Here is a 21476-nt window from a genome sequence, read left to right as displayed (position 1 = left end):
ATGTGTGCCAAAAGTGCTCTGTAGCAGCCAAACCAAATATATTGTTTCTGTACTTGTTTAACTTGTTTGAAATTGTTTCCATCATTTTTCCATCGGAAAGTAGTTAATGCTCTCTTGAAAAACGTTAAGTTCACAGTCATGTACTTTTGTTGTTGTTGTTTTGTCAGGTTTACTCGAGTCAAAAGTTGTTAATGTTGTGATTCACCTCGCAACTGGTAGGTTTGGTTCAAGGCTTAAACCTTTTTATGAAGAATCTTATGAAATTCCTTTGGGAAAAACAAATGGGAAAAATTATTCCGGAAAAACATAGACTGCTAAAAAAAAGTTGGCAGGCAATTTTGCGCTCTACTAAGACCATGATTGGGTTCCAAATGGCATAAATCACCCTGCGAAGGGCACTATGAAGGGAGAAGAATCATGATAGTCATGCTTTAAGATTAAAAAGGTAAAATCTTCAAAGGGAATAGAGCATAGGGATGATCACTTCAGAATGGGACACACCCCATTTCTGTCATCTTAATCATCTACCTCCTGGTTCAGAGTCCTGCCTGAGCTTCTCGGAACCCCACCATTGCTGATATCCCTTCATCAGATCTTTCTTATTCAGACACGCCACTAAAAGCCCATTTAATCTGTCATCTGCTTCCCAAATGGCCCCCCTCTCTCTCCATCTCTTTCTCTTTCATTTTCTCTTCCTTCACTAGCACTTTTGCTCCTCTGAAGGAGAGGGAATTGTTGGCATTTTGTGTTTCTTAAGAATGGTGTGTTGTCATTCACCCAAGCTTATTACTCCTGTCCAATGGTGCAGAGCTGTCTTTGCCTTTCAGGGAGAAAAAGAGAGATAGTTGAAGAAAAGGGTGTAATAATGCAATCATTTTGTGTGTTATTTGTTGATGAAGTACTAATCTCCTGGGGTAAGATAATGAGTGTCAACAGGATTCCCCTACCTAATGAACTTCCATTTATGTCCATTAGAATGGGTTAAATTCTCATTTTGAGGCAAATGAATTGAAGGAATAAATGGAATGATTTAAGAAGTGAAGACTAGACTGAAGACGCTATACTTCTGACCTTATTACAGAGGTTTTCCTTAGTGTGATACTTTCTAGCCTTTTGCCTTTTGTCATATTTCATGACTTTTTTTGTTGTCTTAGGCTCTTTTTACACTTTGCTTGTTTACATGGTTTTTACCATGCATAACTAGTGCTTACACTGCCCCATCTAACTGTGCCCTTCTCTCAAAATTTCCCATCAACAACAACCTGGGTATGATCCCAGAGAAAACAACTCTTGGTTGTGGATATACTGGGCAGAGCTCAATTTCATCCACATACACCCAGAGGACCGTAAGACACTGTGGCAGTTGGTACAGGTGAAGTCTTTGTCCTTGCACAGTCCCAATGCCATCCAAAATTAGCAATTGATCTTACCCTCTCTGTGTCAAGGCAGATGGGAGATCCAACTCACTATTTCAGATTAGCTTCCAACCCTCTAGTCTGTTTGCTCTGGACTGATTGAAAGTGATTGGCCCGGATCAGTCTCTCTATTGGGCGAAAAGCTCCTATCTCTGAATATCTCAACACAGCTTCTTTATTTGCTCAAAGCTAACAAGAACATACCGAATGTGAAGGCCCCTCTGGGATGATCTGATGACCTCGAAGTGGAGTCGATTTCTTTACCTGGAGCATTTTGGTGCTCCTTGTTTTTTTTCTGATGTGAAATAATTAGGTTTAGTTATTCTTTTCCCTATCACTTGCCTCTGTTGCCTTTAAATGAAACGGTTACCGGTACCTGCCTCTCTCTTGCTATGTGATAAACAGTTTCCATGTTTGGTCTCGGTTCCTCTGTGAAGATCTGCGGTCTAGCCTGATATGATTCACTCTGACTCAGGGTGACCTTGGAAAGTAGCCCACAGTCACACTCCTACATGCGCACACATACAGACCCCTTGTTAGATGCCCTAAAACAATTTGTCCACCATTTTTATTTATTTTTTTTGTCTCAGGCTAGTAATCTTTCTTTACAGCCAGCTTTTTCGCTTGATTTGCAATCCTGTACAAATATCAAATTCAGCGTTTGATGTGTTGCTCTTTCTTGGCGTAATTCTGTTGGGTTTAATGCGGCATCATAAAACAGTATAACAGGGCAGTTCTTTGTGTCCTCGCGTGTGGCTTCAGTGGTCAATTTATCTCCATAGCCAAGCCCCTGACAGGCTTATTGTGTGTGTGTGTGTGTGTGTGTGTGTGCAGGCCATGTTTCATGGCCCTACATTGTCTCTTATGTGACCAGTGATTTAACAATTTCATTTTGTGTCTTTGCAGGTTAATGTCATGGTTGATTACATCAGAGCAGCCACTAGTGCCATGGAAATGGGTGGCGTCCCTGCCTTTCCTGAGCGTACCTGTGCTACAGTCACCATTGGAGGAATGTAAGTTCACCCCACCTAGATAGCAAATAAATTCTGACTTTTTGGCTCATTCAAAACCTTCTCATCCCCCTCAGCTTTTTTGTGCCCCACACAGAAGGAAACAAAGCTTTATGTAACAAAGATCTAAAGATTGAGATTTAGGCTGTCACAACTGACAACCAGAGACTGCAAAAGGAACATTTAAGTAAAGGAGCTTTCACACTGGGCACATTTGCTGCGGTCCGATTCCAAGTGCGATTGTTCCCGGTGCCCCCCGCAGCTTTGGTCTGGTTTCACACTCCCTTGATTCTATCGTACCCCGGTCCATTTGCGTTCATCTTACGTCATCACAAACACACATGGAGAACACAACGTGACTCATCATACTTTGTTTTTTTGTTACTTTGATGCCATTATGCACAGCAGAGTGAACGACAACTGTGTATATGTGCGCTTCATGGGGTAACTCATGTGCGACTCCAGGGGTGGTAGTCAGCGTCTTTACTCCCTGAGCTACCCAGGCCCCCACAGGCACACTAACTTGAACGCACACAGCAGATGACATTGCACCCCAAATCATCACAGACTGTGGAAACTTAACACTGGACTTCAAGCAACTGGGTTTTTTGATCAAGTGGGTTTTTGTTAAATGTGAGCCAAAATCATCACAATTAAAAGAACCAAAGACTTAAACTACTTCAGTCTGTGTGCACTGAATTTATTTAATACACGAGTTTCACAATTTGAGTTGAATTACTGAAATAAATGAACTTTTCCACGACATTCTAATTTATTGAGATGCACCTGTATCTCTAATGTAGATTCTGAAGAGCAGTACTGAATAAAACAATCTTTTATCTCTTATATTTGTATAAATGATGAAAGGGGTGTGAACATTTGAGACAAAAGGGAATGCAAATTTTCTAAACTATATATACTGTTTATTAAACCTTCAATGAATGGGTTATCAGCTGACTTCATTTTCTTTGGCTTTTTAACTTGTTTCTGAACAGTAATCTAAATCAAGAAAATCTGTGATTTGGCTACTAAAAAGTCATTTGGCTCCTTAATGTTTCAGTTTAGGAGCCAATGGCTCCTAAGTATTCTTTTTTTAGTCTGGAGCCCTGTTATTTTGTTCAGGTTTATTTCACTCTGGTTTTAGTTTTACATACACTACCGTTCAAAAGTTTAGGGTCACTTACTCATTCTTTGTTTATTTTTTTTCACATTTTAGAATAATAAAGCCATCACAACTATGGAATAATAGAAATGGAAATATGGGAATTATTTTGTGGCAAAAAAAAGAAATCCAAAATAAATCAAAACTGTGTTATATTTTAACATCTTCAAAGTAGTCACCCTTTGCTTAGAATTTGCAGACATGTACTCGACATTTTCTCAACCAACGTCTTGAGGTATCACCCTGGGATGCTTTTTAAACAGTATTGAAGGAGTTACATTTACATTTACATTTATTCATTTGGCAGACGCTTTTATCCAAAGCGACTTACAAGAGAGGAAAACATAAGCGAATCATCTTAGGAGACAGTGGTATAAAAAGTGCTGTATTACAAAGTATCACTAGCATCATAATAGTATTCAAAATAGAATAAAGTGCAACAGAATTTTTTTTTTTTTTTTTAATGACTGGTTAAGTGCTCATGGAAAAGATGTGTTTTAAGTTGTTTTTTGAAGACAGAGAGTGAGTCAGCTTCACGGATGGAGTTGGGAAGGTCGTTCCACCAACGTGGTATGATGAAGCTGAAAGTCCGGGAAAGTGTTTTGGTGCCTCTTTTTGTTGGTACAACAAGGCGACGTTCCTTAGCCAACCGCAGACTTCTAGTGGGCGCGTAGCTCTGCATAAATGATTTTAGGTATGCTGGAGCAGACCCAGTAACAGTTCTGTATGCCAGCATCAGAGCCTTGAATTTGATACGTGCATCAACCGGTAGCCAGTGGAGAGAGAGACAAGGAGTGGTGTAACGTTCTCTCTTTGGTTCATTAAAGACCAGACGTGCTGCTGCATTCTGGATCATTTGGAGGGGTCTAGTTGCACATGCAGGGAGGCCTGCAATGAGAGCGTTACAGTAGTCCAGTCTAGTTATGACAAGTGACTGGACAAGCAGTTGTGTGGCATGTTCAGAGAGGAAGGGTCTTATTTTCCTGATATTGTAGTGTAAATCTACATGATATTGCGGTCTTTGAGATGTGGTCTGTGAAATTTAGTCTGTTGTCGATGGTTACCCCTAGATTTCTGACCGATTTGGAAGGCGTTACTGTAGTTGCACCCAGCTGCGCAGTGATGTTGTGTTCAACATCAGGGTTGGCTGGAAAGACAAGGAGTTCAGTCTTGGCTGGGTTGAGTTGCAGGTGGTGCTCCTTCATCCAGGCCGAGATGTCTGCCAGGCAGGCAGAAATTCGAGCAGTCACTGTGGTGTCGTTGGGCTGGAAAGACAAATAGAGTTGCGTGTCATCAGCGTAACAGTGGTAAGAGAAACCATGTGCTTGAATGATGGGTCCCAGTGATGTTGTGTATATAGAGAAGAGAAGTGGCCCAAGCATTGATCCCTGAGGTACCCCAGTAAGTAGCTGATGTGGCTTGGATACCTCACCTCTCCAGGCTACCTTGAAGGACCTACCTGAGAGATAGGAATTAAACCAGTCAAGCACAATTCCTGTGATGCCCAGCGAGGAAAGGGTAGAGAGTAATATCTGATGGTTGACTGTGTCAAAGGCTGCAGAAAGGTCCAGCAGAATCAGGACTGATGATCTGGATTCAGCTTTCGCTCGTCTCAGCGACTCGGTGACAGACAGCAGGGTGGTCTCGGTGGAGTGTCCACTTTTAAAGCCTGACTGATTGTCATCCAGCAGCTTGTTCAGCTTGTTCATCCAGCAGAGTTCCCATCTATGTTGGGCACTTATTAGCTGCTTTTCTTAAATATTTGGTCCAAGTCATCAATTTCAAAAGCGTTTTTTTTTTTTTTTTTTTTTAAATACAATTTTAGTTTTGTAATTAAATTACGTTGGCAGAATGATATTTTTGTCTACAAAACTAATTTCAAACATTTAAGCATATGCCTTCAGATCAAAAGATTTTTAAGATCATGAGAAACATTTCAGTCAGGTGTTTCAAAACTTTTGAATGGTAGTGTATGTAATAATTCATATTTTAATAATGGATTTTCATATTTTAATATTGAAAGTCTCGGTCAAGGCTAAAACAATCAAATCTAGACAAAAGGCATTTAAAGATATGATAAAAGCATGAAAAAAGTTTCCATATCAGTTATCATGTTACCTTCATATAACAACAAAAAATAAAATAAAATAAAAATTAAATCTGTTACTTTTATTCATAATGTGAATGATAATATTGACAATAATTAATATTGATAATCAATATTGATAATATGCTAATAATAATAATAATAATCATAATAATAGTCATAATGATAATAATAATCAACCCCTGGGACATTAAAGTTCAAGAAGTTGAAGAAATTCCTTATACAAAGAAACTGTATGTAGTCCTTCTGTAGCACCCTTAAATTGACATTTCATTCAAAAATGAACATCACAGTGAAAATAAATATAATTTATTCACTCATGTTATTCTGAATCTGTATGATTTTTGTTCTTCCATTGAACACAAGTTGTGTTAGGAATAGAAAGAAATGTAATTTACTCACTGAAAATCTTACTTGACAGCTGTGGTCATCATTCTCTAACAGTATATGTTAAAGAGCATCTTGGGCATTTGGTTAAACTTCCTTTTGTGTTTTTTCTGAAGACATGCGGGTTAGCAAATTACAGTTTTCATTTGGGGGGGTAAACTATCCCTTTAAATGCCTCACCCTCAGAATCAGGACAACACATGCTTCAGTGTTATTACTGTTTGACTACCTCTATGGATTTTGTTTTCCTCCCCCCCCCGTTCACTCGTCTGTGGATGTGTGATCTAACACACTGTCACTTGTTAGTGCAAGTGAGGCCAAGTGAGGAAATTATCAGGGATTTTTTTTAATTTAGTTTTTCATGCCTGGAAAAGTCATATAAATTTAAAAAGTCTCAAATCTGCAAACCATTCTGGAATCAACATGGATCCATGCCAACATTTTTCGAGCGGTACAGTTCGGAAAGCTGCTTTCACACAAACCATACGAAACAAACTCTATCTTTATTGGATTCAAGTTCTACCAAAAGCTCTAACTATTGGATTGATCAGTTGGGTGGTACCCTCTTTGTAAAAGACATTTGAATGCGAGCTCTACTAAGCCTCATCATTGACTACATGCACTTAAGAAAACTGTTTATTCAGGGATTTAGCAGAAAGTGGCGTTCTGAAACATCATGTAAGCAAGAACGGTGATTTCCTTATGCCATTTAAGGGAGTAAGAGAAAGCTGTTTAACACACCTAGGTTTCTCTCAGAGAACGTGGCTTATGTGGTCATGTAAATGCATAAGTGCGTTCTGATGGGTGTTTGAAGAGAGCGCGTGCGTGGAACAAGACAGAGATAACAAACGTCATAGGATGGAGCCCAACAACATGCCAACACAGTGGAAAGTATTCAGAATTTCTGGGAGTACATGGGAAAATCACAAACTATAAACAATACCCATTTATACACACAAATGCAAAATATCGACTGTCCCTAACTTCCGCATATATGCAGGAGTTTTATGTAAGAGTGAAATTCCACTATTGCACCGCAATTCCTGCAGGTTGCGATTAGTCAAGGAAACAAACATAGCAACAACTCTGGAATATCTGGAAATAAAGATAAGCAATGGAGAATAAAATAGCAAAGTCTTCCTCGGATCCCATGTGTTTTATTTACACAAGCATCTCAGGAAAATTACGTTGCGGTGGTAAAAAGTAAAGAGTACGGTGCTTAAACAGTGCATGTAAACAGAAACGCTGTTTTCTTGCAATATTCCACTTTCTTACAATAAGCCACTTTCTGGTTTCCACGTAAACATAGTCGTTGAGACAATCCCAATCTTAAAGAACCAAACAAAAGTAGAAAGATGCATTCTTGGAAACCTTGTCTGACTCTGTTTTGACTCTTTCATTGTAGAAACATTGCTGAAGCTCTGGTCAGTAAAGGTCTTGCCACAGTGATCCGATATCGCCAGGACGACGATCAAAGATCTTCTCATTATGATGAGCTACTGGCAGCAGAGGCAAGGTAAGCCAAACCATAAAAATACAATCACCAGTGAACAAATGCAGACCACATTCCCACACATTCAGAAGAGAAGCCATCTGTGAAATGGGGCCTTTTTGTTCATTGCAATAAGTCATGGCTTGTCTGGTTAGCTCTCATTTCATTGAGGCAATATCAGTACCAGATCTCATACCTCAACCGCCAGAACTAAGCATGGCTCTTTTATTCTTTGTCTACGAATATAATTATATATATATTTGCAGTGCAGGGGTTTCAAGTGCGGTTTATTGTAATGAAAGAGATTTGGATCTTGTGGTCTGCGATCGATGGGCAACGAGAGAGATTTGCTTCTGCTTATTTGCTGCTTTTTCACTTTCATTTCTGTTCACTTTTGGTGTTACTTTGAGACACAAACACACACACGCACACATTTTCTCTATTTCCTTGTCCTTCCCCCTGTTTCTCTTATTCTCTCTCTGGGTAATGCTTCCCTGCAGAGCAAGCGGAGATTGGAGGTTTGCGGGTCTCAAATTTATTTTTAGCTGAGTTTTTGGTTGTTACCCTACATCCTCTGAGAAATCAACCTCAGCACGAGTTCTCTCTCTCTCTCTTGCTCTCTTTCTCTATCTCTTTCACTGAATGTGATTAGACACCAGGGAGGCTAAAGCCACCGATACATCTGCCATAGAGGCAAAGTCTTGTCGCTCATTTCTTCCATATCCAGTGTAATCCGCAGACTTCACCACTCACATTACATTACATTGAGCTCCAGTTCTGCTCGAACACAAGCAGACGTTGTTTCTTACAGATTTCTGCTTTTGATGCGGGGGTTTGGTAAAATTATATAAATATATACTTTTTTTTTTAATTATTATTATTATTGAAATTTGGTTGCTGTTATTATAATATATTTGTAACATTTTGAAGTTGAATATTTTTATTTTAAACCTTTAAATGCAAACAAAAAAAAAATGTTTTTGCTTCATTTTGAGTTAGACATGACTGAAGGTAAACTTGCGGTTCAGTACTTGGTACTTTTATTCAATTGTTAATTGGCAACTGATTCGTCAGACTGATTCAAACCAATAACTAGTGAGGTGGTGAGTCGTTTTGAGCGATTCTTTAAAAGAACCTGTTCATAAGAGTCATTTTATCATGAATCTGTTTTGTAGGGGAGGCAACAAACACAGCGCAGAAGAAAACATGTCGTTTAGGAGTTATTTTGCACTAGGGTTATACACTCTATCTCGCCACGTTTAATTTAGACTCACAAGCTCACATTTCAAGTAAAATATCATTTATTTTGCCGTGGTGCTAGAGATTCAGTTGCAGAGCAGACTACATTACAATTCCCATGTGTAATGCATGAGAGCTACTGGCCTGGATTGCTCATAAGAATCGGTGGACATTAGAAATGGTGTGAGGGACAGATAAATGGGTGGGTCGATTTAAGTTTTGGTTTTTCAGGCTAGGGCAGGAATAGTTTTATGTGGTGCATGCTCTCTCTGTTATTTGGCGACCCTGAATATGTGTCTGACTGCTTGAATCATTGCAGGGCGATCAAGAATGGAAAAGGACTTCACAGCAAGAAAGAGGTGCCCATTCACAGAGTGGCAGATATTTCAGGGGTAAGTGTATGTTTTGGAAACTGATTGTTGTGACATTTGACTTTATACCAAAAGCATAATCAGGCCCAAAAATGCATCTGCATACACAGAACTCATATTTCAGCAGAATTGGAACACCTGTCATTTACAAAGTTCTACACATCCTTTGGGTGTATATTAAATATTATGGAATTTTTTTTTTTTTTTTAAGCTACCAATAAAAGTGTAGTACTAATAGCAATAGCTCGGTTTATCAAATTTTACAGAATTTAAAGCCATTCTGCAGAATTCCACCAATTTTCCCCACAATCAGTGCAGAAAATGTGATTAAAGTTTGTAGATTCCTTCTGGGTCTGAGGTTGACCCATGAAAATGACTAATTAGATGCACATGAATATTAATCAGTTTAATAAAATCAATGGTCCTATTCTGATTTGGTAGTGCTGTGTAAACAAATTAACCTGTTTGCTAAAATGAAGAGCGAGCTAACTTCCATATCCAAATGATCATGTGCATGTAATCCTGGTCAATGTGTTCTGAATGCTGCTTCCAGAATTCTTTTATGAATCTTTGGTGCTAAAACTTTTGTACTATGACAGCTGATTCATTGCTGTATTACAGCCCTATACATTAATTTAATGAACAGCCCTCTAAAATAGTCTTTCCACCAATATAATCATCACAGTTGTAGCTCTAGAGTGGTTTTTGGGGAAAAATCCTGTTTTGGCCACCAAATGAAGATTAAATTTTACTCCACTTATAAATGTCGTTCGGCGGATGACGTGGTGACAAGCTCGTTATTCAGAGTGTGTGAAGCATCTGATGTTTAACAGCCGCTGACTTGTTCACCTCTCTTCAACTTTATCTCCTTCCTCTCTTTTGCTCTCTCATATCTCGTTTATGAATGAGCTCCTCAGGTTTTAATGAAGTGTACGGCAGTTGCCTGAGAACAGTTTTGGGACGTAATTTATACCCAAGTTTGTGTAGGAAGCTTTTAGAGTGCAAGAACAGAGTGTGTCGCACTCAAACAGAAACATTCTCATTTCTCATCCAGAAACGAGGTTTCCTTGTTATATGAGTGACAGTCAGAGTAATGTCGTTTGGATTGGGATGATGTTGTTGGTCTGAAGGGACCATTTGTCTTTTGGATGTTTGTGTTTTTTTTTTTTTTCTCTCCTTTCCATTTCATTTTCTTTCTCTTTCTCTCTGTGTGGGTCATGGCTGTATCTCCAGCTGCTGTGGGTGGCTTTGGTGTGCTTTTGGTGAGTCACAAGAAGCAGCAATATTTAAACTGAAGTCTGCAGTGTCTCTTCACACACTAAACAGTCACCTGTCAAACCTTAGAGATTGCCACTCTGAATTTTGCAATTGTACTTTTACACAGGACACTCTTGAAATAAACCTGTCCTTGTCCCAGAATTGCTCACAGTTTCACTGACTGTTATTTTCCCCTGGCCTGTCACTTTTTTTTAAATTTTTTTTATCCAATTACAAATCAGCAAGTGTCCAGACTAATGCATTCGAGGTGGCCACGTAAAGGTTAGGATGACTAGAGGTATCGCTGTGCTGCCTCCCATTCTGTTTAAATATACAATGCAAAAAAAAAAAAAAAAAAAAAAAACGTTTCCTGATGTGTTGTTTCCTGCGACTGTGATTCCTGTCTAAATATTTTTATGGCACAATTTATACCACTTAAGTAAATTACTGATGGTTCTCTCTCCCTCACTTTCTTTTTTTTTTTTTTTTTTTTTGCACAGGAGACACAAAAAGCCAAACAGTTCTTGCCGTTCCTGCAGAGAGCAGGCCGCTCTGAAGCTGTGGTGGAGTATGTGTTCAGTGGCTCTAGACTCAAGCTCTACATGCCCAAAGAGACCTGTCTCATCACCTTCCTACTTGCTGGTAAGTGTCAGTCTGCCTTGGCCTGTCGACTATGCCACCATCTGTGACCACATAACAACCACAGTGTCAAAGCTAACCACTGTTACACCGCCAGTCTAACAATTTCTGTTTGGTCCAATTCTCCAGCAGTGATCTGAGAAGGCTTAGTAATTTACACACGCTTCATGCGCCCTATTAAAGTGCTATGTAGTATGTGTGTGTATTACTTAAAAACTGTAGCTTTACAAAATATTCTTAATGTGAGATAGTTCAAATACAGTCACTCTAACTCTTAAATGTAATTAGCTAAACTAGACGCTATATGAGAGGACAATATATTTTAAATTAATAATACATTTTATACAAATTCCATAATAAATCATGTAACTATGTAATTCACTTAAAAAGAAGAAAAAATATCTGATGAATTATTTTATCAAACATTATACAGTACTACAGAATTTTACACCAAACAAATAATAATAATACTAATAATAAATAAATAAAATATAAAACAATTTACTAATTTAACAGATTTGCAAACATATTGATAAATGATAGAATTAACAAAATATGTATTTTGCTACAAAAAAATAAAATAAAAAATACATAAAATTCCATGCAGGGAGTTCCAGAAAGTGTTGAGTGTTGAGAGTTGAGTGATGATTCCAATAAATCAGTGAATCTTTTTTTTTTTTTTTTTTTTTTTTTTAAACCAGGTCATTAAAATTAACCACCCAAACGAACAGCGAAACAGAACAACACCAAAAAATAACTGACTTCCTAATGCTACATGCCTCATTCTTAAGTGGTGTGCGTGATTACAGTGTTACTTGTTGGACAAAATAGCAAATTACTGAAAAGGGTACGCTATTTTGAAAACAGCTGCTTGAACGCTACCCAAAAATGTTGGTAAGTTAGTGCATCTAGAGGTCAACCGATGACTTTTTCAATGGCCGATATCGATATCCAGAGAGCAGGGTGAGTTATTGCCGAAATACATAATATGCATAGCACAATTTCAAGGAATATTCCGGGTTTAATGCAAGTTAAGGTCAATCGACAGCATTTGTGGCATAATGTTAATTACCACAAATTGAGAAAATGAGAAGCTTATAATTTATAAAACTACTTACATTAATTATTTTGTTAAACTTGTGTATTATTTGAGCTGTAAAGGTGTTTAAATTCTAGTTCATGGTCATTTTAGGATTTACACCACCATGGCAACAAAGTTGTAAAATTTGATATAAGTTAACACCAAAAGGTTAGTAAGTGATTTTCACACTAAAATCATGTTAACACATATTGTGTACGTCTTGTGGCAATATTTTTTAAACGTTGAGTATTTTAACTTTTAGAGATTGACCCCATTCACTTCCATTGTAAGTGCCTATTTTTTTTTTTAAGGAGGGATGATTCGAAATTAATTTTTGTGGTAATCAACATTATGCCACAAATGCTGTCGATTGAGCTTAACTTGTATTGAACCCGGAATATTCCTTATAAATTCAGAAAAAGAGATGAACACACAATTACTGAAATTACATGAACACACAGTATTTCACACAATATTTTTATATTCTTTATTCAAAGTTCACTTAAAAATTTGAAACATGGTTATCAGCTAAAATAGCAAAATATCGTCCAATTAATCCATCTTACTGTTATATAATAGGCATTGCTTATTTTAGTCAGTCCCCAATGCCTTTAAAATATGTCTTCACATTTCTTTGCCTGAAGCTTCCTGGGGAGTTGCTTTTTTGCGAGGGATTTCTTACTCCTCAAGATTCTCTGCCTGAGGAGTTTTCTGATTCAATAGCTTTTGTCCTTCTCTTTTGACCTGCGGAGGCTGGTGTTTTCTGTGAGGTCTTAAAAGCTGATCCTCGTGCAGTGGTCTTTCTGAGTCTCTGACATCCCCAAGGCAAGATGGGGATCTGAAGGGCTCAATCTGAGGCAAGGTCAAGTGTCACAGTAGCTAGATGTGAGGTCTTGCTACTCAGCATCTGTTCTCCTCACCATATCTGAGTGTATGTCTGTGAGATGTGTGGACATACATGCTTATGGGTACATGTGAGAATCTGGGCTGGTGCAGATATCACTCCTGCACATCAGGGAGAAAGTGGAGCACCTGTGACCTTTGACCTTTAATCAACACTGTGAGCAGCCAATCCCCATTCTCACCACCTCAGGTTCTAATTTTGACAGTGATATATAGATGTGTTTGAATGCACATAACCAATATGTCAGCTGGCAATGGCGTGAGAAGTAAATATTGGAGCAAGTGCGCTATGCAGGATGATTGCATAATCCAGTTTTTAGGACTGCTTTTTCCCCTGGTTTTTAATCAGCAAAAGTACAGGAAAGATATCGCAAAAAGGGTAAGCAAAGAGAAAAGGCTAGAAGCTAACCATCACTTGCTGAATGGTTGTGCATGCCACCGGACATGAACAAGTAGAAAGGTAAAAGTTCTCAGACTAGCTGAAATGGACATTTATTGACAAAATATTATCCAATTTATATGAAAATTCTCTTATCAGTTACTCACCCTTATGCCATACCACACTTTCTTTCTTCTGCAAAACACAAATTAAGATTTTTAGAAGAATATTTCAGGCATCATAAAAGTAATCCATATGACTCCAGTATTTTAATCTCTGTTTTCTATCTGCGTCGCTTTGAATGTTACTATATTAATACCATTCCGTTATCACAAGCCTTTGCGATGTGTATTGCGATATGTACATTTGCGATATTTCGATAAATTCTATATATCGTGCAGCCCTAGTTTGTTCTCACCCAAGACCATTTGGAACACCTCAGATGACATCGATTAAACCACTGGAGTTGTGAATTACTTTAATGTTGCCTTTGTGACATTTGGACCTTCAGAGTTCTGGCCACCCTACACTTCCATTGTAAGGACCTATAGAGCTGAGATATTCTTTTAAAAATCTTAATTTGTGTTCTGCAGAAGAAAGAAAGTCATACACATCTGGGATGGCATGAGGGTGAGTAAATGATGAGAGAATTTTCATATTTGGGTGAACTATTTAGAATTACAAAAAAAAATTTTTTTTTTCAGTGCACTGATTCTTTTAAAGGGATATTTCACCCAAAAATGAAAATTCTCACATTTACTCACTCTTATGCCATCTCAGATGTGTATGAATTTCATCTGCTGAAGTCAGCACAAAAGTAATCCATAAGACTCCAGTGGTTAAATCAATGTCTTCAGAAGTGATATGATAGATGTGGGTGAGAAGCAGATCAATATTTAAGTCCTTTTTTACTATAAATCCTCCTCTGCTCAGTCAATCTCGACTAACTTTCACATTCTTCTTGTGTTTTTGGTGATTCGCATGCTTCATGCATATCGCCCCCTAATGGGCAGGGAGAAGAATTTCTAGTAAAAAAAAAAAAGAAAAAAGACTGAAATATTAATCTGTTTCTCACCCACACCTACAGTATTATATCACTTCTGAAGATATGGATTAAAACACTGGAGTCATATGGATTACTTTTATGATACCTTTATGTGTTTTTTGGTTCATCAACATTTTGGCACCCATTCACTCGCATTGTATGGACCGAAAGAGCTGAAATATTCTTCTAAAAATCTTAATTTGTGTTCTGCAGAAGTAAGTCATACATATCTGGGATGGCATAAGTGGTAAATTATGAGAGAATTTTCAGTTTTGGGTGAACTGTCCTGTTAAGGGTCCAAGGGGTGATTCTGTTTTTTCTTCCAGTTTCTTTACCACTAGAATATCACAAGCTTTTGTATGTAGTGTAAACAAACATTTTGGGCCAGCTTTATTTAATAAATTGACTTCCACTTTTTTGCAAGTTATCAAAAATGGAAGTTTTTCCCCGATTTCGGTTAGTAAAGTTTAGGAAAATATTTTATAATTCTCGACATCAGCATCCTCAAACCCACTGTCCACCTCCGTCCGCATCGCTCAGAAAAGGTTAAAGCCACTGGCTTGTTTTGTTATTTCTGAGGAGTTTATTTCTGTCTTCTCACCATCCGGTCTAATTATTCACCCTAATAACATTGTGGAGAGATGCCCATCTATTTCTGCATTCCTTTATCCCTCCATTTATTTGTCCCTACTTTCTCCCCAATGGAGAACAAACACCCTCCACCCCAACTGTGCTTAATTGTGCGTATCTTCATTTGAGATATTTCAATTAATTTGGTAATTTCTTCCCGTGTGTCTTCCTTTGTTTGTTCCTTCCTCTATTTGTTCCTTTTGTAATATTTTTTTCCAGCCATCTTCCTGTGAGGGTTTTTGAACAGAAATCCTTTTCTTATCGCTCTGCCCTTAATTTTTCTTATCAGTATCTCTTTACTTTCTGATGTGATCTGTTAATCAGCTGAGTTTACCTCATCTTTCTTGCTCTCTCACTATTTCCTTCTCTTTATATTTATAATGATATGTGATAAGTGATGTGTTTGCTGGGTTTACATAGTTTAGCTTTAAGGTTTTTATTTTTTTTTTTATGGTCAAAGCAAATAGTTAAAAAATATTTTTTTGTTTTTTTTTTGGCATCACTTTTAAGGTTGTTATAAAAGTCATCCCCATTTTTTTCCACTGCCTCATGAGCATTGGGCTCTAGTCTCCAGGCATATCTCTGTCTTATGTTTCTAGTGTTTCAGAGTTTGTAAGCCATTATTCTGTCAGAAAAAGGAAGAGAATGAAAGCACCACTGGCTATGAAATACACTTCAGTATATGTGAAAGATATGAAAGAGCTTGAAGCTGTTCATGCAGTTATTGACTTTGCAACTCACAGGACAGTACACCATAAACTCATTGTAGTATGTGTGTTACCTGCAGGCCTCCCCCCAACCCAGTATTGTTATCCGGTACATGTCCAGGTCTCATATCTTTGTTGATCACTGTGTTACAGATATTAGTGATGTTTGGCTTAAGGGAATGAATGTGTGTGATAAGAATTAGAGAATAGGGGGGTTATCCAGCATCTATATGTGTACAAGCCCCGATCACCATCTTTAAGCTCTGTGTTTGTTTACTTGGATATACTTTGTGGACAAAATCGTCTCCAGGTGTTAGCTAAACCTGACAAATTCTCCCTGTGGGGATGTCCAGGGATTGCTTCAAAGAAAATAATTATTTTCAAACAGCTTTCCTCAACACTCTCCTATTGGTCGAAAAACAGATAGCCCAGCCTAAAACTGTGATACTGGTTGAATGAACGTTGAAGGTATTTTATTATCGCAAAAAAACAAAAACAAAAAATAAACACACACACTTCAGCTTGTGTGTTCACACAAAGGAATACCTTCCCCATCACATCTCATCAGTAGATTGCATTTTTGTATCTGTGTGTGTAATTGTGTCCATATAGACAGTCAGTTTCTCCACATAATCATTGCATGAATGAGCTCAGTGCTAAATTAGAGTGTAGAACACAGGCTGCTTTGAGTGGTTGAAAGGTCAGACAATGCCAAAGCCCAGACGAAAGGGAGCAAGAGAGAGACAGGCGTGCTTGCTGTCACTCAGCCTTCCATTACTGCACTCCGTTCCCTATTAGTGTTACTATGGTGAACAGCTCTGCACCCACAGGCGCGCCAGCAAAGGTTATCACATTAAAAGGGCAGAAATGCTTCATTGCTCGCTTCCTTCCTTCTGCTTAGTTTCCTGTTTAAATATCTCTTTTCCTAGAGGACCAGTGATATACATGTTGCTCGTGATGCCGTAGTGCTTCAACAGATGTTGCTGTAGTGCCTGATTCAGTGTTCCTACAGCAGTAAGAGATGAATCATTTTGACCATTCTCTTTCATGACTTGTAGGGGACTAAAACACGTAGCCTACTGCAACACTTTTCAAAACTTTAGCTCTTCTTCAGCTTTAAGCTGATGTGTAATTTTTCCGATTTTTACTTTTTATTTTCTCGTATCCCAGCGTAATACACATAGTCAACTATAAGCGATCCATTAGTTGGTTGATTTCACCTAAAAGTGTAACACTGTCTCTGTGGTGCTATCAGTTCATTTCTCTGTTTGTATTAGTGACCCGTCCAGCCAGACACCGCAACATTGGATTGACCAGTGGTGTGAGTTTGGGGCAGGACTATGTGTCTGTACAACCAGTGGAAGACCAGGGGTGTTTAATGGAATTTATTTTAAAATGGTGATTATTTTTTGGTGATTATAGTCCTGATTATTAATAATGTTCTGTGACGTTAGTGGCGAAGTAATTCAGTTTTTTATGCATTCCAAAAAAATTTTCTTAAAGGTTTTCCTACCTCAAACTCATGCCATTATTAGGGGCAGAAATTTGCTTTTGGACCGCTCAAAGCACCGTTGTTATTGAGCAACATAATTTGCATAGTTGTTCTACTGTCTGTATCTAAGTATGGATAACACAATGTGTAATTGAATAATATACCTCTACCTTGTTTGTGTTACGTTTGACTTCTGGGTTAAAAACATGGTTGCGCATCACCTCTGTCTTTCAGAGCATGTACACAACGGCGAGGCCTGTTGTGGTCCAATTAACATTGTTGTGCTACAATCGCACGATTAACAAATTCAAGCCACAATCCCATTTTTAAGGTCCGTTAGTCTGACTTCACCAAACACAGACTGGTACGATTTCAGGTGGACTGAAGTATTTACATAATTTTAAAAAGACAAATTATTGTTGTAGTCCGACTGAAATTGTTTGTCTGTGTTTACTGTAAGTGTTTACAGTTTTGGGGGAAGGAAAGTGTTTTACCATCGGGAAAAAAAAAATAGTGTAGCTTTATGGGGAATCACTGCTGATGGTGAATGTCAGCACGCTTTGGATGTACCAGAAAGGACACAGAAAACAGAAATTTCTTAACTTTTTTCAAAAAGGAGTTTATGTGTAGATATACTTCAACGTTTACAACGCCCTTTTATAGACACTAGAGTAGCTGCAATGGTTGACTTCAGAACAGTGTGTGCATCAACATTCAGCATTCAGCAACATGACCTTACCTGATCAACAACAGTGTGACAGAGGTTAGACAATCATATCAGAGGTTACTTTTCTAGACTTTTTTAAAGGTACAGTAGCAAAAACGTAATAATTGTAAGTGCCAGAGAGAAAGTGGAAAATGGCCATGAAAAATGTAATTACCTTTTTTGGTTTGAGAAACCTGAATCGCTATCTGGCCAAACAGTTTGGAGCATGTTGAGTAACTGTTCCAGCAGCATTTCCACTCGAAAATGGGTCAGTAAGGTACAATAACAAACCGTTCCTGGACCGAATTTCTCATCACAGTTCGATAATTGTACTCAGAACAGAGAACCGTGGTGGTCGAATGGCTTTAGTGACACGGCCATTCACGATTGCCCAGTCAGTTCATTCCGATCCTGATTTTGCAGTACCACAGTGGAAAAAATATACCATAACCATGTAAAGGAGCTGGATCAGCATGTAAACGTCACTGTTCGAGGATCATTAGGCTCACTCGTGGAAAAGCTCTTCTCCATAAGTGAATGGAAAATGAGTGGATCAAAATGCTGCAAAACTATAGAATATGCCCCTTCAACAACTGTTGAAATGCAGTAAAATGTCTACTTTTCCTTCATTCAAGAGATCATAAAAACATTGGCAAACGCATAGTGAGTCATCCTTGAGTGCCTCTACAAAGACTTCCTCTCTAGTCTAGGGTCATTAGCCTTCAAGACAAGGGCCTTTTGGCATCTTATAACACTCTCTCGGCTGCAGCCTGTTTTCTTATTTACTAAAGCGTTTTGTTTGGATTCTTAAACACTTAATTTGATATTGTTGTTGAAATTGTCAAATTTATAATGTACCTTTGGCGCGCTCGCATTGCTGTTGCACTTTCATATTTTAGGAGTGTATGTGAACCACCAGCTGCTCATCTCCATGTCCTGCGATACACTCCTGTCCTCTCTTCTTCCTGAGCTACAATCAGAAGGAAAGATCACTTGTTTGATTTTAGAACAGAGTCCTTCCCCACCTTGACAGGGTCCTTCCTTCCTGCCTCACTATAAAAAAACCGGAGAAGACAGCAGTCCTCTCTTGGAAAAGAGGGAGGGAGGAGATGTTTGAAGCAGACATCAAAGAGGTGTGTTTCAGTGAAGGTGTATGTGAGATGGGGCCACAGCAGGGGGGAGCGTCCTTCTTCAGGGCATCTCTGGTCCTGATGTAACTTTCATAAGCTGCTCTGAGTGTGCACAGAGCTCAGGTGCTCTGGAAGAGGCCAACCTGCGGTCATGTTTGTTTGTTTGTTTGTGTGTGTGTGTGTGTGTGTGTGTGTGTATGAGCAAGTAGGATATGTAGCAGAGTTTTGTGCTTGGCAGATTTAGGCCCTGTGTCCACCAAAGCGTTTTTTGCCATCTGAATATGCCAGGCGCTCTTCTGAAAATGTCCAGTTGGGAGCGCTTGAAAGTGCTTTGGAGGTACAGCGTTTTCTCAGCTGAGACACTTTGGTTGCTATGATATGGAATATCCACGGAAGTAATGTGTTGCAAGTACCTAATTTCGTAGATAGTGTTATCAACACGTACCGAATGTAAAAATGTCGGCACAAGGTAGAGTACTTGCTCTGGCCCTTGCTCTGGATGAAGGGAACGCTGAAGCACATAATGTTCCTTCAAGCATTATTTTCATATTAATATTGTGGTATTCTGGGAATCTCATCTGGTACAGACATGAATATTCAGAGACCAGCAAACTTCTTCTCCATTGTTGTTCAGTCATTGTACAAGTAGGATGTGACGGTTGGTTGGTGTAGTATTTGTGCCGCCCCTCCTCCACTGTGATTGGACGGCTGGGTTAAAAGTGACGGTGATGAGCGCTGCATTTTTCCCAAAGTTGAACTTTTTTAAACTCTCGGCGACCAGTAAAAAAAACGGCAAGCATGCAGCGCTCAGCGTGGAATAGATGCTCAGCACCTCGTGACGTTGCTGACTTTTTTAAATATGCGGCACTCCCATTGCAAACAATTGAAAAAATACGCTGGCCTCAGGAAAAAACGCTTTGATGGACACACGGCCTTAGGCTTATTAATTAGATGTTTATTTGTCCTGTCAGAGCCGTGGCCTAGTGTTTAGTGCACATGCAACAACACATTGATCCATGCTGCTCTTTTCAGGCAATTCAGATTAAAATATGTTGTGCAAAATATCCAGTTTCCATTTCTAGTCCCTCTTTTCCCTTGATTTGCAGAGAGAAAAAAAAAAGATCCATACTCAAACTGTAACATTTATTTAGGTTGGCTCAATATCAAGTTTGGCTTTAGTATGATACCACCATAGACATGTCAGTGTCAACACTAGACAGACACCTCAAGGCCTGTTCACACCAAATCTGTGATGAATTTGCAAGGCGAACTCTAGACGAAAGGTCTAATCACACCAAGACCAAAATGATAAAATGAAAAACAATTTCACCCCTCTACAGTAGGCGGTACTTTTCTACAAACATATTCTGGTTTACTGCACAGACCATAATGCAAGAGATCATATTATGCATGAGTGGTATTTTACTACGAGCTCACTGCTATTTTAATGCCAGGATAAAATCATGTTACATAAATATTTAATAATAAAAATGTCTCAGCACATTACATACATATTTTAAAAACAATGTGTTTACAGCTTCTATAATATTTATTTACTGCATATTTGCATTGATTTTGTGCATGAGATGAGTTTAAGAACACAGAAAAACTCTCCAGTGTCATATTTATGCATATTTCTGAAACATGGACATATATTGTAAGTGTTCTTGCAAAAACTGACCAGGTTTATTTTTGTAGTACAAAGGGTTCATGAACTGCAACTAAGTTTTAATTTTCAGGGGCGTGTAAACCCATCAGCATCACGCGTCCAATGCTGAGGTTTACCATTTGATTAGCGCCACCAATGCACTGGATTGTACATTAGCAGGAACTCTGGAAACATGACAAAAAGCTCATATCTCATTGGTCTGTCCGTTTTCTTTGCAGTCCGAAGGAAAAAAGTGCTCTCTGTAAAAACCTTTGGATTGCTTGCTGACGATTTCTCGGACTAGCGGCATAGGATTCATTTGTTCCTATTCAAAAGCTCTTTCAGAACAAACGTTCGCACCTAAAATTTAGGCTTGGTGTAAATAGGCCTTTAGACAACAAATACAGTGATGTAGAAAAGTAAAAAATTATCCAACACCTATATCATCCATGTGAAAAACTAACTGACCCCTTAAACTTAATAGCTGTTTGTGCCACCTTTAGCCCCTTAAACATAATAGCTGGTTGTGCCACCTTTAGCAGCAACAACTGCAACCAAATGCTTCCGATAACTGGAGATCAGTCTTTCACATTGCTGTGGAGGAATTTTGTCCCACTCTTCTTTCCAGAACTGCTTTAGTTCAGCCACATTCGAGGGTTTATGAGCATGAACTGCC

At 38.5% G+C, this 21476-nt stretch overlaps 1 protein-coding gene across 1 annotated transcript in view; it reads left to right on the top strand.

The window, feature by feature from the left end:
• The window catches only part of LOC127436756 (staphylococcal nuclease domain-containing protein 1), a 247121-nt gene that overhangs the window by 62991 nt on the left and 162654 nt on the right, over positions 1 to 21476 (top strand). Inside the window, exons 12-15 of the mRNA XM_051691102.1 lie at positions 2322 to 2428; positions 7487 to 7597; positions 9132 to 9204; positions 10941 to 11082. Of these exons, the coding sequence (XP_051547062.1) occupies positions 2322 to 2428; positions 7487 to 7597; positions 9132 to 9204; positions 10941 to 11082 (433 nt within the window). The remainder of the gene's footprint in view (positions 1 to 2321; positions 2429 to 7486; positions 7598 to 9131; positions 9205 to 10940; positions 11083 to 21476) is intronic.

The sequence above is a fragment of the Myxocyprinus asiaticus genome, chromosome 47, assembly GCF_019703515.2.
Source record: "Myxocyprinus asiaticus isolate MX2 ecotype Aquarium Trade chromosome 47, UBuf_Myxa_2, whole genome shotgun sequence".
NCBI classification, from domain to species: Eukaryota; Metazoa; Chordata; class Actinopteri; order Cypriniformes; family Catostomidae; genus Myxocyprinus; species Myxocyprinus asiaticus.
The sequence above is the reverse complement of the archived record's forward strand: the minus strand, read 5'-3'. Positions and strand labels throughout refer to the sequence as shown.